The sequence below is a fragment of the Danio rerio genome, chromosome 4 (genome assembly GCF_049306965.1).
Source record: "Danio rerio strain Tuebingen ecotype United States chromosome 4, GRCz12tu, whole genome shotgun sequence".
NCBI classification, from domain to species: Eukaryota; Metazoa; Chordata; class Actinopteri; order Cypriniformes; family Danionidae; genus Danio; species Danio rerio.
Genome location: NC_133179.1, coordinates 36,021,233 through 36,047,592, shown reverse-complemented (window position 1 = coordinate 36,047,592; position 26,360 = coordinate 36,021,233). Strand labels below are relative to the sequence as shown.

Below are 26,360 nucleotides of genomic sequence, written 5' to 3'. Positions count from 1 at the left end.
CAGGTAAGAATTCTACCACTGAACCAGCAATGCTGATATGCTCATACATCTGTCCTAGTGGGGTGTGATTGCTGCAAGGCTGTTACCCAGAGCTGAAAGAGTAGCAACACAAAACAGGAATTGCATTGGCCGGGAATCGGACCCAGGTATCCTAGATGGGAGGCGAGAATTTTACCACTGAACCACCAATGCTGATATGCTCATCATGCTGTCCTAGTGGGTTGTGATTGCTGCAAGGCTGTTACCCAGAGCTGGAAGAGTAGCAACACAAAAGAGAAATTGCATTGGCTGGCAATCAGACCCATGTCTCCCACGTGGCAGGCGAGAATACTACCACTGAACCACCAATGCTGATATGCTCAATTGTCTGTCCTAGTGGGGTGTGATTGCTGCAAGGCTGTTACCCAGAGCTGGAAGAGAAGCAACACAAAACAGGAACTACGTTGGCCGGGAATCGGACCCAGGTCCCCTGCGTGGGACGTGAGAGGTCTACCACTAAACCACCATTGCTGATATGCTCATACTGTTGTCCTAGTGGGGTGTGATTGTTGCAAGGCTGTTACCCAGAGCTGGATGAGTAGCAACACAAAACAGAATTTGCATTGGCCGGGAATCGGACCTGGGTCTCCCGCGTGGCAGGCAAGAATTCTACCACTGAACCACCAATGCTGATATGCTCATACATCTGTCCTAGAGGGGTGTGATTGCTGCAAGGCTGTTACCCAGAGCTGGAAGATTGGCTACACAAAACAGGAATTGCATTGGCCGGGAATCGGACCCGGGTCTCCCGCGTGGCAGGCGAGAATTCTACCACTGACCCACCAATGTTTATATGCTCAATTGTCTGTCCTAGTGGGGTCTGATTGCTGCAAAGCTGTTACCCAGAGCTGGAAGATTAGCAACACAAAAAAGGAATTGCATTGGCCGGGAATCGAACCCGGCTCTCCCGCGTGGGAGGCGAGAATTCTACCATTGAACCACCAATGCTGATATGCTCATACTGCTCTCCTAGTGGGGTGTGATTGCTGCAAGGCTGTTACCCAGAGCTGGATGAGTAGCAACACAAAACAGGATTTGCATTGGCCGGGAATCGGACCCAGGTCTCCCGCATGGCAGGCAAGAATTCTACCACTGAACCACCAATGCTGATATGCTCATTCATCTGTCCTAGTGGGGTGTGATTGCTGCAAGGCTGTTACCCAGAGCTGGAAGATTAGCAACACAAAACAGGATTTGCATTGGCCAGGAATCGTACTCGGGTCTCCCGCGTGGCAGGCAAGAGTTCTACCAGTGAACCACCAATGCTGATATGCTCATGCTGCTCTCCTAGTTGGGTGTGATTACTGCAAGGCTGTTACCCAGAGCTGGAAGAGTAGCAACACAAAACAGGATTTGCATTGGCCAGGAATCGGACCCGGGTCTCCCGCGTGGCAGGCGAGAATTCTACCACTGAACCACCAATGCTGATATGCTCATGCTGCTCTCCTAGTTGGGTGTGATTACTGCAAGGCTGTTACCCAGAGCTGAAAGAGTAGCAACACAAAACAGCAATTGCATTGGCCGGGAATCGGACCCAGGTCTCCCAGATGGGAGGTGAGAATTCTACCACTGAACCACCAATGCTGATTTGTTCTAATGGCTGTCCTAGTGATGTGTGATTGCTGCAAGGCTGCTACCCAGAGCTGGAAGAGTAGCAACACAAAACAGGATTTGCATTGGCCGGGAATCGGACGTGGGTCTCCCGCGTGGCAGGCCAGAATTCTACCACTGAACCACCAATGCTGATATGCTCATACATCTGTCCTAGTGTTGTGTGATTGCTGCAAGGCTGTTACCCAGAGCTGGAAGATTAGCAACACAAAACAGGAATTGCATTGGCCGGGAATCGGACCCGGCTCTACCGCGTAGGAGGCGAGAATTCTACCACTGAACCACCAATGCTGATATGCTCATACTGCTGTCCTAGTGGGGTGTGATTGCTGCAAGGCTGTTACCCAGAGCTGGATGAGTAGCAACACAAAACAGGATTTGCATTGGCCGGGAATCGGACCCAGGTCTCCCGCATGGCAGGCAAGAATTCTACCACTGAACCACCAATGCTGATATGCTCATTCATCTGTCCTAGTGGGGTGTGATTGCTGCAAGGCTGTTACCCAGAGCTGGAAGATTAGCAACACAAAACAGGATTTGCATTGGCCAGGAATCGTACTCGGGTCTCCCGCGTGGCAGGCAAGAGTTCTACCAGTGAACCACCAATGCTGATATGCTCATGCTGCTCTCCTAGTTGGGTGTGATTACTGCAAGGCTGTTACCCAGAGCTGGAAGAGTAGCAACACAAAACAGGATTTGCATTGGCCAGGAATCGGACCCGGGTCTCCCGCGTGGCAGGCGAGAATTCTACCACTGAACCACCAATGCTGATATGCTCATGCTGCTCTCCTAGTTGGGTGTGATTACTGCAAGGCTGTTACCCAGAGCTGAAAGAGTAGCAACACAAAACAGCAATTGCATTGGCTGGGAATCGGACCCAGGTCTCCCAGATGGAAGGTGAGAATTCTAACACTGAACCATCAATGCTGATTTGTTCTAATGGCTGTCCTAGTGATGTGTGATTGCTGCAAGGCTGCTACCCAGAGCTGGAAGAGTAGCAACACAAAACAGGATTTGCATTGGCCGGGAATCGGACGTGGGTCTCCCGCGTGGCAGGCCAGAATTTTACCACTGAACCACCAATGCTGATATGCTCATACATCTGTCCTAGTGTTGTGTGATTGCTGCAAGGCTGTTACCCAGAGCTGGAAGATTAGCAACACAAAACAGGAATTGCATTGGACGGGAATCGGACCCGGCTCTACCGCGTAGGAGGCGAGAATTCTACCACTGAACCACCAATGCTGATATGCTCATACTGCTGTCCTAGTGGGGTGTGATTGCTGCAAGGCTGTTACCCAGAGCTGGATGAGTAGCAACACAAAATAGGATTTGCATTGGCCGGGAATCGGACCCGGGTCTCCCGCGTGGCAGGCGAGAATTCTACCACTGAACCACGAATGCTGATATGCTCATTCATCGGTCCTAGTGGGGTGTGATTGCTGCAAGGCTGTTACCCAGAGCTGGAAGATTAGCAACACAAAACAGGAATTGCATTGGCCGGGAATCGGACCCGGGTCTCCCGCGTGGCAAGCGAGAATTCTACCACTGAAGCACCAATGCTGATATGCTCATTCATCTGTCCTAGTGGGGTGTGATTGCTGCAAGGCTGTTACCCAGAGCTGGATGAGTAGCAACACAAAATAGGATTTGCATTGGCCGGGAATCGGACCCGGGTCTCCCGCGTGGCAGGCGAGAATTCTACCACTGAACCACCAATGCTGATATGCTCATTAATCGGTCCTAGTGGGGTGTGATTGCTGCAAGGCTGTTACCCAGAGCTGGAAGATTAGCAACACAAAACAGGATTTGCATTGGCCAGGAATCGTACTCGGGTCTCCCGCGTGGCAGGCAAGAATTCTACCAGTGAACCACCAATGCTGATATGCTCATACTGCTCTCCTAGTTGGGTGTGATTGCTGCAAGGCTGTTACCCAGAGCTGGAAGAGTAGCAACACAAAACAGGATTTGCATTGGCCGGGAATCGGACCCGGGTCTCCCGCGTGGCAGGCGAGAATTCTACCACTGAACCACCAATGCTGATATGCTCATTCATCTGTCCTAGTGGGGTGTGATTGCTGCAAGGCTGTTACCCAGAGCTGGAAGATTAGCAACACAAAACAGGATTTTTATTTTTTATTTTTTTTTATTTGCTTGTTTATTTTACAGGGACACTACACTTGACATTGTTATACAAAGATAACCGATGTTGTGTACATAGGGCTTATAGCATAAAGCTAATTTGCAGCCCTCGTCCCTGGTTAGGCTTTACATTATAAAAAAAAAAAAAAAAAATTATAATAATAAAGAAAACCGGCAAGAATAAAACACAATACAACAAACAAATACAATATTTACAGAGCCATAAACATAAGATGCAAGTCCATATGGATAAAGAGAAATGTAAATGGGACCAACCTGAAAGAGTAATGCTTAATGTTCACATTGCTGTAAAGATTTCAACCATTCTTTCAGCTTTACAGCAAAAACTGGGAGTTCTGATTGTAACTTTAAATGAACAGGCATGGCATTCCATAGATGTGAACCTTTTACTGAAAAGGATGACTGACCCACCGCGGTTCTGCATCTGCGGATTCTACAATTCCCACTTACTGCCCCTCTAGTCTTCGCCCCATCACTACTAAATTTATTTATTAACTCACAAACTACTTTAGGAGCAAGACCATGTATACACTTAAACATGTTTTTTAAAAACGAAAACTTTAAAAAACTATCAAAACTTAACAAATTATATTTTTTAAGAATTTGACAATGGTGCCATCTTATTGGTTTCTGATCCATTACTTTTAAAGTTTGTTTGTAAAGAGATATTACAGGCTTAACAACTGACTGGGTTGCTTGACCCCAGATTATTGCACAATAAGACATACGTGAAAATATCATAGCATGCACAAACATTTGCGCTGCTTTAAGAGATATATATGGTCTTATCATACGAAAACAGTTTAAATTTGTCTTAATGGCCTTAGACATTTTCTTGATGTGGGCATCAAACTTAAGCTTCGAGTCTATGATGACACCTAGGTATTTAAATTCACTCACTTCCTTAATTTCCTTTTGGTCAATTTGGATTTTAAAAGCATCTAGTGCTCTGTTTTTTGAGGAGAAACACATTGAAACTGTTTTGTTGTAATTTAGAGTTAGACAGTTGTCCTTCAGCCAGTGGGAAATAAAGACCAGTTGGTTAGTTAACACTTCTGCAGCCTTCTGTGAATTTTCTGCTGTTACATAAATAATTGTATCATCAGCATACATTTGGCAACCAACCTCCTTGCAACTTTCAGGTAGATCATTTATATACAAACAGAAAAGCAAAGGTCCCAAAATTGAGCCTTGTGGTACACCTAATTTGCATTTTTGAAGTGTTGACTTTTCACCGTTAATTTGAACACATTGCTGTCTACAATCCAGATATGATTTAAACCAGTTTAGAGCTGGTTGTTAAACCCCAGTTTAGATTGGGGTTTAGGGCGGCGTGACTGTCCTCTGCCTAGAGCGGCAGTTCAGCTTGATCCGGCCTTGCATGTAACCAATAACTGAGGTAAAAAAAAAAAACTCTGGTTATTTATAGTGAGATTGGAATCATCTGATTGGTGAATCATGGGTTAGCTAATGCTGGACCAGCTGTGGACAATCATAAGCATGTGATCCTCTCAAAAGTAGTTTATAAATAAACTTCACTTGAATGAACAGCCAAGCTACATGAAAAAGCTGCCGTTTTGAATATACCCGTGTTTCTGTGGACAAGGCCTCATTTTTCAGGACTCTGCTCTTCATTGTGAAGCTTCATGTGAGCGCTGAGACTTCTTTTATGGGTAAAGCCCTTTCCACACTCACTGCATCTAAAACGATTCTCTCTTGAGTGGGTCTTCATGTGTCGCCTAATGTAGTCTTTGCGTGTGAGTTTAATTCCACACTGATCACATGTGAACACTATGGTTCCAGTGTGACCATTCATGTGGTTCATGAGGCTAGATTTGGTTGTGAAGCGCTTTCCACACTGAGCACATGCAAACAGCTTCTCTTCGGTGTGAGTTCTCATGTGGTTATTGAGTGAGCTTTTATATGTGAAACTTTTACCACACTCTGTGCATGTGTAAGGTTTCTCTCCAGTGTGAACTTTCATGTGCACTGCAAGGCTTCCTGCATGATAGAAGCCTTTTCCACACTGTTGGCATGTGTATGGCCTCTCTCCAGTGCGAGTTCTCATGTGCACTGCAAGGCTTCCTGCATGACGGAAGCTTTTTCCACACTGTTGGCATGTGTACGGCCTCTCTCCAGTGTGAGTTCTCATGTGGGTTTTAAAGTTTTCTTTTTGACAAAAACTCTTTCCACACTGTTCACAGGTGTAAGGCTTCTCCCCAGTGTGTATTCTCATGTGCATTGTCAAGTTTGTTGTATTACAGAAGCTTTTTCCACACTGTTTGCAGGTGTAAGGCTTCTCCCCAGTGTGAATTCTCATGTGCATTGTTAAACTTGATGTTTTATAGAAGCTTTTTCCACACTGTTTGCAGGTGCAAGTTTTCTCCCCTTTGTGAACTCTCATGTGAACATCAAGCTTTGGCTTTTGACTGAAACTCTTTCTACTCTGTTTACTGCTGAAATTACACTTAGATTTGGATTTCCGAGGTCTTCTGCATGATGAAGTCATTTTAGTCAGTGTGGGTTTTTCATCAGTCGTCATGTCTTGGTGTTTCTCTTCCATTTCATTCCATTGATGTGTCTCTTCTTTCAGGACCATCAGATCTTAAAAAACAACAAAAAAGTGAACTTTAGTATGAAGCCACAAAGTGATAAGCATGAAATGGATGTTTCACCCACAAATAAAAATGACCTTACCATTTACTCTCCGTCATGTGGTTTTAAACATTTCCTTTCTTTTGAAACACAAAGAAAGCCTGCATTTTTTTACAATATCTTCTTTTGTGTTCAACAGAATCAGGGATAACTCATTAAGGGAGAGTAAATGATAAGGCTATTTTCATTTTTGCGTGACTCAGCAACTTTTCCTTTAAAGGGTTTCTATTATGAACCTTTTTATACAAGATGTAAAATAAGTCTTTGGTGTTCCCAGAATGTGTCTGAGGTTTCGGCTCAAAATCAGATCATGTACCTTGCAGAATATTTCATTTTGGGGGTCAGAGGAAAACCAAGCTCTTTTTGTGCCTGTGGCTTTAAATGCAAATGATCAAATGCACTCGCTCTAGACTACTCCTGTTGTGTTCCCTTATGTGTATCTTCCACTGGATTTAAACATTTATAACTTTCTATAGAAGACCCGATTGACAAAAATCCTGCATGTTCATAGCAAGTGCGGATAATTCAGCTTATATTAGTGAGTTTGCATTATTGTAAATAACTTATGCAAATGTTTCCCAGTACTGGTTTGCAACTGGACAGGTATCCGCTGTTGAAAACATATGCTTGATAAGTTGGTGGTTCATTCCACTGTGGTGACCCCTGATGAATAAAGGGACTAAGCCGAAGGAAAATGAATGAATGAACTTGTGCAAATGCTTAATGCCACGTTTTCTGTAAACTGTGATGAGGAAATGGCGAGATGACATCCCAGGTGAAAATAATATAGAATTAAATGCAATTAAAATACACTTAAATACCCGCAAATACATTTTAAGTACATTGTTATTTTTTTGTGTTAAATAAAAGTTTGATGGTTTTACACTATAAATATACTAAATAAGTATGTTTATACTTCAGCAGGACTTTAGTACACTTGACAAAAATATTTTAAATACCAGTAATACTTAAATAAGTGTTTAGTGCACTACAATAAAGTACACTACAGAAAAAAACACCAAAAAGAGTTTTATTAGTGTGTTTTTCAAAAGTGTGCTTTAAATGCTTTAAACACTAGTAGATTTTTAGTACACTGTTTAAGTTTAAAATAAGTTAATATATAAAAAATCTATTAGTAATGTAATATAGTAGAAGTACATTTTCCCAAAAGTTGTACTTAAGTACACTTAATGTGAATGCACAATTATCACTAACACTTAAATTGATTTTGAGTGTGGTAATCTTACCAAAAACATTATTGTCTTGAAGTATGTGTGTGTTGTGGGACAAGGAATGATCAGGAAAGCCAAGAAAGGGCATGCAGAAGGGATGATATGTTTGTGTATATCCAGTGTAGTCAATAATATGATAATCTAAGGAAACATGTTTTACATTGCATATTCTAAAATTGTTCTGGACTGTTTATCCTTCTACTTAATTATCTTTTGTCTAACCAATTACGTGAGGATGTCTAAACAATCTAACGACAAAGGTTTGTTGACTCTGTTAGCATAAATATCACTGTATCCTGAATGTAAGGAGGTTCGATCTGTGGAGCTCATGGAGAGTGCTGAAGCTGATTTCTTCCTGTCAAAACTACAAAAAAAGTAATTAAATTTCCTTCTATTTTATTTCATTCCTGACTTTTTGTTTTTATTCATCGCAACTGGTCTTTCACTGTTCTTAAAATGTACTTAATACTAATTTTTAGAACATTAAATACAAAATTAGTTTGGGAAAATCGAGCACTTTTAATACAGTATTTAGCACACTTTTTTTTTTTTTACAATTTGTATATTCTTTTAATATATTACTATTATACTTTAAATTAGTCATAAATATATTTAAATGTTTAAAAGTAGGGTTCAAGTGTATTTCTAGTTGTAACTAAATATATATTTTTAAATACAGATATAGTATGTTAAAAGCACATTTTAGATCAAATTCAGGGTGTCTTAAAATAGTACAGTTGAGTGCACTTAGATGGTATTAAGTTTATCTTAACATATACTTAATAATATATTTTAGTACATCAGGTACAAAATTAGTGTGTAAAAATAGAGCAATTTTCGAACATTATTTAAAAGATGTACTTTGTGTACTTAAATTGTATTTTAGCACACTTTTTCACATTTTGTATATTGTTTTAATATATTACTATTATACTTTAAGCTATTCTCAAAAATATTTATAAATGTTTAAAATTAGGGTTCAAGCTAATTTCTAGTTGTAACTAAACATATTTTTTAAAATACAGATATAGTATGTTAAAAGCACATTTTAGTTCAATTTCCAGGTGTCTCAATAGCACAGTTGAGTGCACTTAGATGGTATTAAGTTTATCTTAACATATACTTAATACTATCTTTTAGTACATTAAGTACAAAATTAGTGTGCGAAAATAGAGCACTTTTAGTACATTACTGAAAAAAGTGTACTAAGTATACTTAAAGTGCATTTTAGTGCACTTTTTTCTTTTTTTTTTACCTGGGCAAGCAAAGAGATCCGCATGCTGTAGGCTATTACATAAATGCGAACTCAACTTTTAATACTGCAGTCACAACATTTGTCATTGAAATAACGCCACAGGTAGTTGGTAGATTTGTGTAAAAAAGGCCTGCCGCTACAGCTGGAAAAAATCCTAAAGGAAACACTGATATAACTTATGCAAATGCTTCTCAGTACTGGGTTGTAGCTGGAAGGACATCCGCTGTTTAAAACATATGCTAAAAAAGATAGTGGTTCATTCCACTGTGGTAACCCTTGATGAATAAAGGGACTAATGCTGAGTTCAGACTGCATGATTTTCAAAATATTCGTGTTACGGATGTTTTTCACACTGCATGACTATCTGGGTTAGTGTTTTGTTACTGCTTTGTTTACACTGCAAGATGGATTGGCGACAGGGAGTTTTACACTGCATGACTTTACAAAAGGACAATCACAGACAACTTTGTCCAAACTATGTCTCACAGCCAAAAATACATATATCTTTTGTTATTAACTACATAAAGAGAAAGAAGCCTTTAATGGGGTAGAAAATGTATATATTTGCTCCCCTGGCATGGTTTCCGCTACATTCATTCTTCCATGGCGGGGCACCATGACAAAATTCATCCCGCCACGGCTACATTACAGCTTCTCATTCAAAACATTTAATTTTTTTAATAGCCAGTAATAACGTATTAAACGTCAAAATGTATTAAAAGGTTGAGTGAATTATAACAGCGTGAACTTCTCTGTAATCGTAGTAGTGCTGTGTATTATTTGTTTACCCCGTTAAGAATAAGTGCTGACAGACTGACTGGCTGGCTGACTGACAGATGCGTGAGGCCAGCAAACACGATCTATAGCCGTTTCACTTTACTTCAGGACGCATTAATATCGTTCTGTAGGTCAATTAGAGACATTCATAAATGTACAAAAAAAGAGATCCGCATGCTGTAGGCTATTACATAAATGTGATCTCGACTTCTAATACTGGGGTCACGACATTTGTCATTGAAATAACACCACACGTAGTTGGTAGATCTGTCTAAAAAAGGCCTGCCGCTACAGCTGGAAAAAATTCTAGAGGAAACACTGCCTGGGTTTTGAAGGGAACTAGCATACATAGATGACATACTTTGCAACTTGGTTTCATTCACTTGTATATTTGTCTTTGTTTTCTTGCCTTTGTGCATGTCCTGAGGCTTAGCTGAAGACCTACATGATGACATTTTATATACCTGACAAAATGCAGAAATGCCATTTAAAAAAGGTGACCTGCTGTTTGTCTAATCAGGGACAGTGACAACATAAATATACAAATAATAATGTTAACCCGGTGGTTGGGAATGTGTAATGTCTGTTAATGAACATCTAGGATTATTTGTTAGCCCCAGATATAGCATGAGCAGTATGGAACGTGATTACTGATAACCCAGGATTTTGTTATTCAGAGTGGAAATGACTCAGGATTATCCATTTGAAGTGTGAAAAGCCCTAAAAATACTCAGCATCAGCTCTCAGCATAAACAGAGCACAAAGAAAAACAGCGACATACATAAATTGTCAATCATGTCATAGCAGTGACCTGATCCCATATGCTAATGTTTTAGAACTTCAAATTCAAGTACCTCTTGGAGAAATGACCAGGAATAATAAATGGCAGAAAACTAACACTACTTGCTCTACAAACAAGTGTGTTCATGACTATACATACAAACAAAAATAATTAAAATAGAAAACTTGACTTTGCAACATTAAGCAGCATCAGGCATGGGCCAGTATAAGATTCTAATACTAATAACCTTGAATAAAAATATGACGGTTTCATGGTACTGTGATTACTGCTCTAAAATGAATTATTTTTTATATGTGTGGGTAAAAAAACAAACAGTTTTTCCCTTTGAACACAATATATTTTCTTTTGAGAAACTTTGAAAGTATTTTGGAGCAGTAAACATGTCAGGCTGAAAAACTTAAAACATAAAAACCTTACATATACACAGCAAATTCATTGGTGTTAAATTTTAAGTGTTGTGGTAATTCAGAGTAAAGTGTTAAAATTCTAGAGTTAGATAAAGGTAAAATAACCCTCTCTGCGTTAGAAGCTGATTTGCCTCCTTGTCACACAGAGTAACATGTATCTACCTTTGTAGAAAACCCTTTTATTTGAGAAACTAATCAGAGTGTCTGAAATCTCGCCACACCCTCATTCACCTGGCCCTTAAATTAGTCAATTAGTTTAGTCCACTAGACAGAGGGAATGACCACAAATAAGTGAATTCAGACACCTGCTGTTGAACACCTGCTGTTAACAAGCACAATCACTGAAGGAATAAGAAATTGAAGGAAGAAATAAATCTACAGACACAGCCTCACACCAAACCAACTGAAATAAAACAGAGGATTAAACAACTCCATTAAATAATAGTATAAGCAGCTTCACTGATACAGTTTGACTTTTCTGTAAGAATATTTGACAATGAACAGAGGTTTATATTTTTTTATTAAAAATATTTTATTTGACCTCACCATCATAGAGATCAGAGGCTGCTTATTTGAGCTCTTGAAGCTTTACTCTTATATTCTAATGTTTCTGGGACTGTTATAGCTGTGTTTCCAAAACTCATCAGCTATAGCAAGAAAGGTCAAGAGAAACTATACTGTTTGTGCTTAATTGTTATAGATATAATTTCAGGTGTTTAATAAGTTGACTCATAAAGATATGCAAATATAGTTGTATAAAAACTGCATGGGACAATACTACTGGCAGTTTGCTGCTCTTCATAGAAAATTCAACAATTAGGATGCAATTAATAATTAGAATGTCATGCACTAAACATTCAAGCTCCAGCTTGTTCATATGACACACAGGCATCAAGAATCAACATATGAACCTCAACCATGGTTGCTAAAAAAAAAAAAAAGCTGCATAGTTCATGCCGCAATGCATGCTGGGTGCCTGCATAGTACAAAGCTCCCAGCATGCATTGCAGCATGAATAAATTATGCAGCTTTATGTTCTTACAATCTCTTTCTTTTCCTGTATTTTGTGTTGTTTTTGGGAGGTGATATTTCAGTAGAGTGTTTTTTACTTGATTTTTATGTTTTTGTTTGTCACCATTATTGAGATTCAAAGACTAATTATTGATGTCTGTGTGTTTTTGAGTTCTGCCATAGATCAAACATTCTCATTGTAAATATGGTTTTTGTTTTATTATATATTATTGGAGCTTCAGTGGTTTCATTTATGTATATTATTTATTTCTCACATATAACTAATATGATATTGAATTAGAAAACAAACAGGAAAGGATGGCTATGATTTCATAAATATTCTCTTCAGACTGACACTTTAATTTTCCTTCGGCTTTCCATGTTAGATGTTTAATTAGTGTAATTAACATTATCTATAGCAGCCAAAATAAAAGACGTTTAGAGCAAGCAGTTGAAGAGCCTGACTAAAGCAGACTCTGTCCTCCATCATGGTGACTTCAAATGAACAACAGAAATTTTATTAAGAGCTTTTGTTCACATGACAGAAATAAAGTCAAAGGTCAGTAATAGGTGAAGCTCCATGATAAGTTGTTTAATGTGGTGAGTTGTTTTAAAGATGTTGAAAAATAAAAAATTTTATTGTGTAATTTGTTTTATTTTTATTGATTATTATTTTATTTAGAATTTTTTTTTCTCAGTTGATTTCATCTTTGGTTTTGGCTTGTGTTTTTCTGTCCTTCAGTGATTCTGCTTGTTAACAGTTGTTCATCAACAATTCTCAATCCTCCTTTAATTAGACACTTAATTGTCTCATTAACTTCATCACTGTCTGAGTGTTCAGCCCTCTGTAGTGAGGACACTAGTTAGGATTTTGCTCTGGAATTTAAGGCTTACAGGTGTTCGAATGAAAAATACAGACTATGGGATGTATTTTTAACAGAAATATTCTGGAAACTGAATTTACGAATGTAAAATGTTGAAAACAGCAGATGACTGGCAACCACTGCTGTCAGTATTTTGACATACATTTAACAGATATTTTACACAATAAGAGTTTGCTAATTAACACTCTGGGTGTTAAAAATTTTAACACTTTCAAAAGTGTTATTTTAACACTTATAGTGGTTCCCATATAAACACTGAGGGAGTGTTAATTTTAACTCTAAGGTAGTTAAATCTACCAAATCTAAAATTTGCAATGTGAGTTTGATTAAAAAATACAGACTGTGGAATGTGTTTTTAACAGAAATATTCTGTAAACTGAATCTATGAATGTTAAAAACAGCAGATTACTGGCGAACACAGCTGCTGGTATTTTTCCGTAAAATCTAAAAATGAAAAAAAAAAAAAAAGAAAAACAGCAAAACGGTTTTTGTGTCACCATTGTGGAGGATAATAGCGTCTCTGTTCAAGTCCAAGATGAACTGAGAAAATTTGATGTTATGCTGTATCTTCTTTTGTATAAAGGTAACTGTGTAGTTACTAAATCAAAATCTGTTTGCTAATTGCAATCACACATGAAAACATTATTGCATCTAAAGACTTTACATTTTATTGCATTAAGCTATGATTTTGTTAAATGAACATTGTATTAGTTCATGAAATATGGTTAATTTTTGTAAAATTATACGGTTATATAAAACTTCCATGTTTTTCACAGAAAGATTCTGGCAACCACAGCTGCTGGTATTTTTTTGAAAATTTAACAGATATTTTACACAATAAGAGTTTGCTAATTAACACTCTCTTGGTGTTGACAATGTTAACACTTTCAAAAGTGTTATTTTTAACACTTATAGTGGTTCCCATATAAACTCTGAGGGAGTGTTAATTTTAACTCCAAGGTAGTTAAATCTACTATCTAAAATTTGCAGTGTACAGTAGGAATGATATAGCAGAATATTTTGTCAGCTTTATACCTTGAAAACTGTTATCGTCCCATGCCTAAGCAGCATAACACTGTTTTTAGGATCTAAAAATTAATTTTTTTAATAAAGTCTTAAACAAAAAGATTTCAATGTCTGCTGGTACACAAAGAATATGGTCAATAATCTAATGAACTTTACACTCAAATGTTTGCATATCATCAGCATGCTGAAATCCATTTCTTAATCAGCAAAAGTCATTTTTAGACTAATTTGTTGGCCAGTTGTAGTCAGTGCAATGCTAAACGTTATTGTTCTACTATAATTTGTTTATTTTGCCTTATGTTGTCCCACAACATCATCAATATAGTTTAGATTACTGTACAATGTTTTATAATAATTAATTACTTTAGTGTCCATTTCATTCAGCATGTTTAAAATTGTGGGCATCCACGTTTTTGACATGCTTTAAACCAGGGTTTCTGCAAGTTTCACCAAATTAAATTTAGGACTTTTTAAGACCATTATGAATGAAAATTTATACTCATAAAGGGCTAAAAGCTAAGGAATTTTTCAAATGGCCCAGATGAAAAAGATTTTTATTTTGCCCTTAAAAAAATATTATGATTTAATAATACAATAATAAATGAATAATATAAGATTACAATATTTTAGATATTTCTAAGCTAAAGATTTTAAATATTGTGTAAAAACAAGCCTTTACTTGTATCCATACACTTTTTCCCAACATAAACTTTGCAAAAAATAATAAAAAATAACAAATGTTATTGTAAGGAAAATAATTTAAATATTATGATAAATATAGTTAAAATGACCTTTTTGAATTAAAGTTTTAAAGTTTTATTGAGATGGATTGTTGGTGATTGTATGGGTTTTGGCCAGATTGGGTAGAAAAACATGAACAAAGGAAAATAAAGACTTGATTAAAATGATTAAAGAAAATAAATAAATTAAAGACTTTTTAAGGCCAAAAATTTGAGTCTTCTATGAGAATATTTAGGTCAACTGCAGCTCAGTTAACCTTTTATTAATTTATTGTTTTTATTTATTTTGTATAGTGCTCGTGATTAGGGACCCTTAAAAACAGTAGAAGAACAAGAAAAGCCATAAGCTTAAGAAGGCAGAGAAAATGGGAGACTAATAATACATAAAAGAATGACAAAAGACCTGAGAACAAGTGAGAAAGAAACTCATTCCTGTCTTTCAATGAGTGCTTTTGTGCATTTAGGAGAACTAGGCAGCACACATTTAGGGCTGAAAGATGGATTTAATTATAGAGGTAAAGTTGGTTTTAAATTCGCACATTTGGACTTTCCCCTTAATAATATAACTTCAAGGAAGTATTATTTGCAAACTCTAAATAGCGAAATCAAATTGGCAGCCAATGACTATCAAAGTACAACATTGTTCACAGTCAAATAAACAGTGTTATTGTTGTTTTCAAGTCACACTTGCATGCTAATTCCGATCAAATATTCAAAGTAACATGGTAAACAATAATAGAGGTAAAGTTGGTTCGTTCATTTAGAAGTCTCTATACTGTTTACCATGTTACTTTAAACATTTGATCAGAATTAGCATGCCAGTATGACTTGAAATCAACATTAACACTGTTTATTTGACCGTGAGCAATGTCGTACTTTGATAGTCATTTGCTGCTAATATGATTTCGCTATTAAGAGTTTGCAAATAACACTTTCATGAAATTATATTATTAAGGGGAAGTCTGAATCTGCTAATATAAAACCAAATTTACCTCTATTAAACAATATATAGACTTCTAAATGAACAAATGTGTGAATATAAAACCAACTTTACCTCTATAATTTAATTAAGTATTCCTATTATTAAAATATATCTGAATGAGGAATAAATGACTGAGTTAGTCTTTGAGAATGAAAATCAACCTGTTTGTTCCTGCAGATCTTCCTGTTTGACTGTGAATGTTTCTTCAATCTTCACATCTTCACTCTCCTCTTTAATAAACGCCATCTTTATAACAGTGTGGAGATCAGTCGCTTCAGCAGGAGGTTTTCTCTGTGTTTGGACACTTTATCCTGTTTAAAAATGTCCTGTTTAAAATAAATAAAAAATTAGCAGAAACAACTTCTCTTCAACACTTGCTTCAACAGCTTCTTTATATGAGAGTAATTAACAAAAAGAAATCAGGTAAAACGTTTCTTTAAAACAGTGGTTCTCAAAGTGAGGGTCGGGACCCCCTGAGGGGTCATAGAGGTAAAGTTGGTCTTATATTCACACATTCGTTCATTTAGCAGTCTCTATATTGTTTACCATGTTACTTTGAATATTTGATCTGAATTAGCATGCAAGTGTGACTTGAAAACAACATTAATACTGTTTATTTGACTGTGATCAATGTTGTACTTTGATAGTCATTTGCTGCTAATATGATTTCACTATTTAGAATTTGCAATGAATACTTTTCTGAAATGATATTATTAAGGGGAAAGTCTGAATATCTGAATATAAAACCAACTTTACTTCTATAGATAATTGAGGTAAAGTTGGTTTTATATTTGTGTATTCAGACTTTCCCCTTAATAATGCAATTTCCTAAAAGTATTCTTTGCAAACTCTAAATATGAAAATCATATTAGCAGCTAATAATTACCAAAGTACAGCATTGTTTACAGTAAATTAGATAGTACTAATGTTGTTTAGAAGTCATACTTGCATGCTAATTCTGACAGAATATTTTCAGTATCATGGTAAACAATATAGAGACAGCTAAATAAATGAATGTGGGGGTCGCAGGTCACTGGCATTGTTATTTTTGGGATCGCGGGCTGAAAAGTTTGGGAAACCCTGCTTTAAAACTGGCATGACACTTTTCTGTTTCAAACAATAGCCTTTGGTTACTGAGAATAAAATAGTACTACGCTGCATAAAGGGTTAAAATAATATTTCAAAGAGCAGGTACATAATTTAGCATCGGATGAAAAACCTGAAACTTTAATCAAATCGTGTTATATCCGTAAACATTTAAAAACACAAACCTTTCTCCAGTTGAATCAAAGCGCTGAAGCGGCGCCACCTGATGACGTCACACATCACGCCAAAATAAAAGTCTTTTTTGTTTAGCTTTTTTGCTACTTACTGTTGCAATCATGACTTATTGATACATTTCTCCCTTGTTTTTCACTCTATACTATTTCTGCTCTCTCTCTCTCTCTCTCTCTCTCTCTCTCTCTCTCTCTCTCTCTCTCTCTGTCACATTGTAGATGCTTTATTGGCATGACAAATAACTGTACATTCGTATTGCCAAAAGTAGTACAGCGACACTGCGTACAAACAAGACAGTGCAAAAAGGGCAGTAGTGCAAACAAATATGGATATAAAATAAAATACAGAGAAAACGCAGAAATAAATGAAATAAAAATAGATTAATAAAAAAGATTTAAAAAATAAAAAATATTAATAAAAATTAAATAGATTAGATCTCTCTCACAAACACACACTTTAGTATTTAAAGTTGATCAAAACCTTTAATCTAAACATTTTAAGACAATTTTAAGAAACTTGTTTTATCCAGTTCATGATGACTTGCATGTCTACAACACATTACTTCCTATTAATATCTGAGTCCAAATCTCCTCATAATTATGACCCCTTATATTCTTTTCTATTTTTACAACTTTATAGGCCTATATAGGGTTTCTTATTGTTTCATATGAATTGTCGTCTCTTATTATCTGTGTTCCACGTTTCCTGCCATTCTTTAGCAATATCTTCAGTAAAAATATTTAATTTACCTTTACTTACAGAAGCATTAAAGGGGCAGTTCACATTTAAAAAATACAATTCTGTCATTTACTCATCCACTACTTGAGCTAAACCTGTTTAAGTTTCTTCTGCTGAATGCAAATGAAGAGAATAGGCTACAGGGTCAAAAAGCAGCCACTATATGGTTCAACAGCTCCTACTTTGGACATGGCTGCTTTTTTCAACATTTTCTTGCACTCAACATGTTCTTGGAACTCGATTACAATTGAACCACTAAAGTCACGTCACAGGTTTTGACAATGTTTTTGGTTTCTTTTCCAGAAAAACCACTGTCAAACCCTTTGAGCATCTCTGGACTCTTGCTGTCTATGACAGATGAGGGAGCTCTCTGATTTCATCGAAAGTGTCTTCATTTGCGTTCTGAAGATGAGCAAAGTTCTCAGGTGATTGAAACAACAGGTAGAGGGACAATCGCTCTCGAGTGCTCAGTGTACACTATAGCACACGCCTTCCACCACTGCTGATATACAGCCACATCGCACTGCTTTTTTTATTTATTTATTTTTATTTCAATAACAGGCCATTACAACAAATAGAAATACAAAAACTGATAGCACTGATACTCATGTGATGATATTATTCATATATTCATTCATTTTCTTTACGGCTTAGTCCCTTTATTAATATGGGGTCGCCATAGTGGAATGAACCTCCAACTTATCCAGCACATGCTTTACACAGCGGATGCCCTTTCAGCTGCAACCCATTACTGGGAAACATACACACTCATTTACACACACTGCATGCATACCGCATGTCTATTGACTTTGGGGAAACCAGAGCATCAGGAGGAAACTCATGTGAACACGGGAGAACATGCAGACTTCACACAGAAATGAAAACTGACATTAAAGTATTAAACTGGTATTGGTGAAGAACTATGCTTAAAATTGGTTGTTATTTTTAAAATGTGTGAAAAGGCACCATTCAGATGTAGCGATTGTAATGATCTGGGCAATCAAGAATGTATGGTTATAGACACTATGCTTATTTGTCTTAAGAGGTGTAAGGCAGGTCTTGTTCATGTGTAAGGCAGGTCTTGTTCATGTAATATGCTTTTACCTATCAAGTTGGTATTGGAGCGAGCAGCTACACCCGTTAACAGGTTTCTTATATGTAAAACAATCCTATTCAGGTAATGGTCTGGCCTATCAGGCACCTATTAATAAATACGACTGCACATGATGATGAGCCATTTATTTAAATGAATATGTGACACAGATATTTAAATTTCATTGTTGCAAACAAGTTACAGGAGCAAGTGCAGTTGTTGTTGTATGTCATGTCCACTACTGTAAACACACCATGGTAAAAAGAATTCTGAGAAATGGTGTAGATCGAGCAGGTTAATCACCCTGAATTACCTTTTATAAACTGCCTATACAATAATTTTACTTGTGATTAAATTATTTTCTAATTATAAATTTATAGATGCATGACAGATTTAATATTGGACTCCACAAGGGTAAGACCAAAGCTTAAAATCGCATCACGTGAGTGCATGAGACCTATAAAAGATCAAAACATGACCTCTCTGTACCAAAAACTTCAATATGGAGCAATCGCTCACTTTTATCAACAACTAATCATATTGTTTTATCACAGCATCGTACAACAGAATTTCAAAAGCAAAAACTCTAGTGTTGCCACGGCTTAACTTGCTTTCAGATTAACTCTGCCCAGCTGCTACATATATAAGCCTACCTTAGACAGAGTGGGTGCATTTAGAAGCTGCTGTGCTGTGGAAGTTCCAGACTAGAAGCTGCTTTCTTGCCCAGATAGCAGGCAGTAATCGGCCCGAGCTCGGCTGCCCTCCGGCGCCTCTGGCTCCGACTCGGCATCGGCGAGTGTTATTCGGGCCGAGTGCGGCCCGCAGCTCGCTCGCGCACATGCGGTTGTGATGCGGCTGTAAAGCACTGGCCCGATTCCGGTCAACCATATCCGGCCCGAGTCTGTCTGTAGAGTCCTGGCCGCTTCTGGCAAGGACTCGGCTGATGGCAACCAATTAAGTTCTTATTTTATCTAGTAATCTGTTAGCTCCACGTTTAATGATAATTTGAGAAAATATTCATGGTACGATAGCAAAAAAAAAAAAAAAAAAAAAAAGAATATTTAGTGTGGATGGTCGCAATGTTTAGACGCAAACAAAACAATATTATTTATAAATAGATTATACATGTCATCTAGAGAAAAACTATGTAAAATTTGCTTATTTTTGAGATAGCACGCTCCTGTGCTGACTGTTTTTTTTTTTAAAGCAGAAGTTGGTTTCATAATAAACACATGCGTGACTAAACTCATGATCCAAACTCCAATCCAGACGGTGGCGGTAATGCTCCAAAAAGCTGGTTGTCAACCACCATGGCACGAAGATCACAAGAAGAAAAAGTTTGGTTTTTCAAAGATTCACGTGGATTCCGGTCAGAAAGGTAAGCTTTTTACTGCTTGTGTTCTGTATAATTAGCGAATTTAGAGCTTAAAACATTTCCACGGTGTTTGGTTGTAACAGCGTTTAGTAATTTAAAACAGTTTGATACGAAATGTAACTTGCTTTAAGAAACACGACTGGAGCTAATGTATGCTAACGCTAACAGTTACAAACACGTCTGAAAGTTCCTGCTCCTTTTACACAATGTTAGATTGTAACGTGTGTAGTAACTGAAAACTATTGCAATTATTTAAAAAAAACATGAAACGAATTTGTGTGTATGCTAACTTTGCGTTAAAGAAAGTTTCTGTAGACTAATCCATTAACTAACAAGGCAAAACGTGTTTTTTTCCTGATTTAACATTATAAAGTACCGTGGATGTTGAAAAAATCATTGTACAGGCGTATACTTATCCAACAGTATTAATTCTGTGATTATGTGTAAATAAAAACTAATCGTTTTGGATTAATAAAATATTATTGTTTATCTTGTTTATGCAGTTAGTCACGAAAAATGATCGAAACTCGACTGTTTACTATTCTCTTTAAATTATCCAAGAGAAATATATTAGTGTGCACTTTAATTCATATGTGTTAGCCTATGTGAATCAATTATATCTTTTGTTCAAGCTGTAATGGTCAGTTAATGTAAAACTGAACGTCTTAAAGCAGATTTTGATGTTTTTTTTTATGTTATTGACAGTGATAAATTCTGATTTAAATGAATGGGTAACAATATTTGTTGGTTAAGTCTTATTGTTCTTGTTTAACAAAGGTTAGTGAGATCATTTTGCAGCACATCACGACCAAGTCAATGGCACACTCTTTTGAACGTGAATAGGCATGTTATAGTTGTGTGCTAAAATTCCATTATAAGCTGTAAACTGCTGATACATTTTCAACATAGATTGAGCTTTTCAGACATTACATTACTAATTGCTTCACAAACAGCTGAAATGGTTTATTGTTATTGGCTCTCATCATCAAACATTTTTCACAATGGTAGGTTAATCTTCATGGGTACAGAATAATGCATGTGCTTGACCATCTTACAAATCTATGTCTCAGATTCATAAGGCTGTCACTCTGCATGAATCTCCGAATAAATCTTGTGCAACCTTCTGTGTACTGAGTATTTACACTATAGGTATTATAGGCATTAATTAACTTTGATAGTATTTCAGGATTTGAACTTTTCTTTACGGGAGGTTAACAACAATGTGATGTTTTATTATAGATGCATATGAGGAACCTCGACTCAAACATCCACACGCAACTGTGATTTCTGACTGGTAGACAGATGAGGATGATGATCGCCTGTCATACATCTAAAGACAGAACAGGTTTGTTTGCAATTATTTTAAACACATACTGTCAACATTATGTCATTGATCTATTACAACCTGTGAGTTTTGCCCTGGCACTATACTAAAGTGATGTTTTGTTTTGTAAATGTATCTGATCAAGGGACAGTATAGACACATTTATACCGTGATGAAGAAAAATTACTTTGAACAAAGAGGCTGGATAAAAGGTAGGTATGAAGATTTCAGAAATCAATGCAGCACCACAAGTACCATCACCATCAATGACTATAGCTGCTTTTCCACTATCGTGCCAAACCGTTCTAAGAACACTTCGGTACGGTTACGGTTGTTTCTCCACTGAGCCTGGAACGGCGCGGCACGATTACAAACTGTTCTCGGCCCGGAATTCTCGGCACGGTTAGACAACCGTGCTGAACTGTGCTGACAGATTCTGTGTGTTGACGTCGCGACTCAGTTGCTAAGCTACCACAGCTGGCTCAGCAGAAGCGCGCTAGTCATCAGACATCCTCAATAAACTACATACATTTAATATAAAATAATGATCCAGGTCTAAACGATACAGTTTGAAAAGGGTTTTAAAACCATAGAGCAGTCTCTGGCAGAGAAGTGAATAACTCATCACATTCTAACGAAGATATTTTATTCATTAAAGTTATTATTTTATTGACTTGAATACAGACCTACTTCGCCTGCTGAATGTGAGTTTATTGCACGCAGCGCTGTATTTCACAGCACAAAACTCGCTCTGATCCGGGAGAGACATGCCAACGACTTGCGCTGCTGACTTTTTTTTCCTGCTGCGCATCGAATAAAGCGAATAAAATCACGCTTTGCATCGTCGATGTCCAAATTCCACAACAACATCACTATATCCATGGAACACGAACTTGCAGACTCTTTTAACAACGAGGAAATAATTGCACTTTTTAATTCAAAGCCAGGACAGCTTGTTAATACCGGCGAGACCACCTGAAGGACGGCGTGTTCGTGTTGTAATGTCGGCCGTTCAAAAGACATTGCTTGAAAGCTTTACGGAGCGGCACTGTAACTGTCCAAGGTACTGTTGTATGATTTATATTATAGCATATGCACTAATAAACAAGTCAAAAGAAAGAATGAATTAAATAAATATGGAATCTTGAATGTCAGTATTGCTTTTACTCAAAAAATATCAATACGTTTTGACAAATGTTTTATAAAAACAAAATGAGCAATTTTCATCATTTCAGCTATAGGCAATTATATGATTCAGTTATACATAAGTTATATGACATTTATGAGGCATGTAACATGTTTCTGTGTTTTTTTTTTTTTTTGTGGTGATCTTTAATATAGCTATGCAAATATTTTCTAAAACGTCTAGCAATATTTCGCCTACAGCTTGTTAGTTAATAATGAACACAAAAATAATTATAAAAATAAAAATAAAATGATCAAAATAAAAAGATAATAAAGCAGCATTTTAGTGCTTTATATGCTTTAAATCCTGCAATATATGTGTTGTTTCATATTCGTTTTTTTTTCACTTGCTGCATTCGTTATTTAATGTTTGAATAGTAAAACAAATAACAGCCATCGCTTAAATGGTTTCATTTTACTATCAAAATGTAGTATATTTTATATCATCATCAACTTTTGATATAAATACGCAGTGTAATTTAATTAATTGTTAAAAATGAAATAATTTTATGTGCTGTGTTTTTATTAATGAAAGTGCCCGCTCACCTTTGACAAGGCCTGTCCAAAATGATATTTTTGCCACTATAATGCAAATGCACTATTATTGTTGTCTTATCATTGTTTTTTTCTGTTATGTTCAGAGATTTTAAATATTATTATTTCCCCTACAATTATTTTTAATCATCACGTTACATTTTGGTAATTTTCCCTCCAAATAAAATTTAGCCAGAGCTGCGCAACATATAAATAAATAAGGGTGCACATTTAGCACCCCTATTTGATAGAGCAGCATAACAGTGTTTAGTCACATGCTTTTGCTTTTATGAAAAATAAATAATTAAATAGTTTCGGCTCTTATTTAACTTTAATTGAACAAAGGGAGCCGTTTACATTGCGTTACCAAGGCAACTACTGATGCGTTTTGTGTAATGTTTTAAAGAGCTTTGTCGCAGCACGACAGTGGAAAATGAAACCGTATCCGTGCTGTCTGGCCCGGTTTGGCACGGAATGGAACAGTTCTGTTTAAAGAACGATTCAGCACGATAGTGGAAAAGCGGCTTATGGCAGAAATCTTAAGACCACCATCAAGATGCACAGATACTGTACATTCCAGTAAACCAGGCGTGTCCAAACTACGGCCCGAGGGCCATCTGCGCCCTGCGAGGCTTTTTATAAATATCTATAGAATCTGGCCCGCTATACAAAAATGAACGTAATTCAATAAATAACCACCGGGTGTCGCTATTACATACATTAAATTAAGCAGCTGTTCTTGTTATGATCTATATATCTGTCTGTCTGTCTGTCTGTCTGTCTGTCTATCTATCTATCTATCTATCTATCTATCTATCTATCTATCTATCTATCTACACACAGTTGAAGTCTGAATTATTAGCCCCTCATTGATTTATTTCTTCTTTTTTAAATATTTCCCAAATGATGTTGGAGAAAGACTTATGTTTTATTTCGGCTAGAATAAAAAGCGGTTTAATTTTCTTTATGAACCATTTTAAGGTCAATTATTAGCCCCTTAAGTCATCAGAACAAACCATTGTTATAAAATAACTTGCCTAATTACCTTAACTTGACTAGTGAACTTGATTAACCTAGTTAAGCCTTTAAATGTCACTTTAAGCTGTATAGAAGTGTCTTAAAAATATCTAGTCAAATATTATTTACTGTCATCATGGCAAAGATAAAATAAATCAGTTATTAGAAATGAGTTACTAAAACTAATATGTTTAGAAATGTGTGGAAAAAAATGTTTAACTCTCCGTTAAACAGAAATTGGGGAAAAAATAAACGGTGGCTAATAATTTAGGGGGGCTAACAATTCTGACTTCAACTGTATTTATTTATATATATATATATATATATATATATATATATATATATATATATATATATATATACATACACACACACACACACACGTGTCTGTGTGATGTATGTAAAATTTGGCCCCCGACAACGTTTGTTTTTTTCCATCTGACCCTTGGCCCAAAAAGTTAGGACACTCCTGCAGTACACCTATGAACATTTACAGTCTTTGTTCTAGTGCAGTTTGAGATCAAGACAGAACTTATTGCATCTCGTGATGTCTTTGTAAGAATTGAAGACATCACTAAATTTGTTAAGGTTTAATGCAGCTAGAAAGTAAAGATCAACTAGAGAATATCAGCAGTGTCTAACCCACTGTTGTATTTACAGAAGTTGTATGAGAATAAGCTAGAGGTTAATTTAAACTAATCTGTTATTTTTCTTTTTTAGCACGACTGACTGAAGTTTTAAAATCATGCAACGTCATAAAGCAGCAGCTGGGCCTGATTCTCACAAAACCAAAACAGACGTGATGAAATTCCAGATGTAAACACATTTGACCTTCCTTTGGCCAATTTGATTTGGAAAAGCTTGAAAATCAACTAAAGGAGCAGCCTGAACAAATGAAGAAACTGGTAAGTTCAAGCTCTTGCTAATTTCAAAGTGTTTTAAGTTTATTTGTTTTTTTTTATTGTTTTTTTTTTTTTTTTTGCTTCGTAGGTAGCCTACTTTTTTCCTAATTTTTTCTTTTTTTTTTACATTAGTACTTGTTCACTACTAATTATCTGTTTATCTTCTAATCACAGATGGAGTGAGGACAAATGTCCATACCACGCCACTGATAAAGAAGTGGAAAAATGCATTACAAGGTAGCTACAACTTGCCCCTGACAGGGATGGAGGAAGAAAGAAGAGAAAGCTAATGTGTCAAATGTCTACATCACTATTTTGTTTTATTTTTTAAACAACATTTTAAGTGTATTAGGATGTTCCCTGATACTAGAACAATTTGTTTCTTTCATTTGCATTTATATATATATATATGTGTGTGTGTGTGTGTATATATGTATGGTATGTATGTATGTATGTATGTGTGTGCGCCAAATTCTGAAGAAACATCTTGATACATTTTTAATAAACGTAATACAAATAAAATTATAAATATAAAATTGCACAAGACGTGTATATATATGAAATGTATAATCATCTCACTCATGTCTTGCTGTTTGTGCAATTGATTTTGTTCAAGTTTATTTAAAAAAAAAGTTTGACTTTATACTTCTGCAATTATATATATATACTTCTGCTATATATATTTGTTTGTTTATTATTATTTTAATGTTTTATTAAAAAATGTTTCAAGATGTTTTCAGAATTCTGCAGTACTTTTTACAAGTTTGACTTGGATATTTTACGGATTGTCATTGGTATTTTTAAGATGTTTTTTGCTATATCTTAAATTGGTTTCTATATTTAGGTTTATATAAAATTTAGCTGTTTTTTTACAAATTTTTAATTCAAGTCTATTGGGAAAACAGGGTTGTTTTAAAAAAACATCTGTGTTTGTGTGTAATTTTTAGAGTTTTTGTTTAAATCTTTCTGTGTGTCTTTATTGTGTTATTTTATTGTTGTTTTTATATTGATATTCTTGTGCACTACAAAATTATTTATACAATTTTAGTACTATTTTTTTCATGCAATCAATAAACGTTTAACATTTATTTATTTTGTCATTTGTCTGATTATTTTCGTTACAGAATATGTATGCAGTTTGCACTTTATTCAAAGGTTAAACGCAGTGCTTACACTTTGTGTTTACATTAAAGCCTGTGTTTACTGTTGTATAAATTCAAATGGTTGTAATACCATATATCAAGTACCAATGTGATACCAAAAGGTTTTATAAGGTGTATAAATATGGAGTCGCGCCAGCTCCGGGCCGCAGCGCACATTACCCTCGCGC

At 36.1% G+C, this 26,360-nt stretch overlaps 3 protein-coding genes and 6 non-coding genes across 9 annotated transcripts in view; 1 reads left to right on the top strand and 8 right to left on the bottom strand.

The window, feature by feature from the left end:
* The window catches only part of zgc:173607, a 791,925-nt gene that overhangs the window by 424,476 nt on the left and 341,089 nt on the right, over positions 1-26,360 (top strand). The window lies entirely within an intron of this gene.
* The window catches only part of LOC110439586 (uncharacterized), a 296,328-nt gene that overhangs the window by 172,358 nt on the left and 97,610 nt on the right, over positions 1-26,360 (bottom strand). The gene's annotated exons all lie outside the window — the stretch shown is intronic.
* trnag-ccc (transfer RNA glycine (anticodon CCC)) lies at positions 917-987 on the bottom strand. Its single transcript has one exon. It is a non-coding gene; the product is annotated as a tRNA-Gly (tRNA).
* trnag-gcc (transfer RNA glycine (anticodon GCC)) lies at positions 1,394-1,464 on the bottom strand. The gene has a single exon. It is a non-coding gene; the product is annotated as a tRNA-Gly (tRNA).
* trnar-ccu (transfer RNA arginine (anticodon CCU)) lies at positions 1,871-1,941 on the bottom strand. The gene has a single exon. It is a non-coding gene; the product is annotated as a tRNA-Arg (tRNA).
* Positions 2,348-2,418, bottom strand: trnag-gcc (transfer RNA glycine (anticodon GCC)). Its single transcript has one exon. It is a non-coding gene; the product is annotated as a tRNA-Gly (tRNA).
* Positions 3,302-3,372, bottom strand: trnag-gcc (transfer RNA glycine (anticodon GCC)). Its single transcript has one exon. It is a non-coding gene; the product is annotated as a tRNA-Gly (tRNA).
* Positions 3,620-3,690, bottom strand: trnag-gcc (transfer RNA glycine (anticodon GCC)). Its single transcript has one exon. It is a non-coding gene; the product is annotated as a tRNA-Gly (tRNA).
* LOC100538090 (uncharacterized) lies at positions 3,777-16,895 on the bottom strand. Its single transcript, XM_073947793.1, has 3 exons — positions 16,856-16,895; positions 15,746-15,910; positions 3,777-6,417 (listed from the first exon to the last, which is right to left on the bottom strand). The coding sequence occupies exons 2-3, from the start codon at positions 15,828-15,830 to the stop codon at positions 5,423-5,425; spliced, it is 1,080 nt and encodes a 359-aa protein (XP_073803894.1). The 5' UTR covers positions 15,831-15,910; positions 16,856-16,895; the 3' UTR covers positions 3,777-5,422.

Coding starts and splice junctions, on each gene's coding strand:
- LOC100538090 (XM_073947793.1), bottom strand. CDS start 15,830: ATGGCGTTTATTAAAGAGGAGAGTGAAGATGTGAAGATTGAAGAAACA. Junction 6,418..15,745: donor AGATCTGCAGGAACAAACAG/GTTGATTTTCAT, acceptor TTGTTTTTTAAG/ATCTGATGGTCCTGAAAGAA.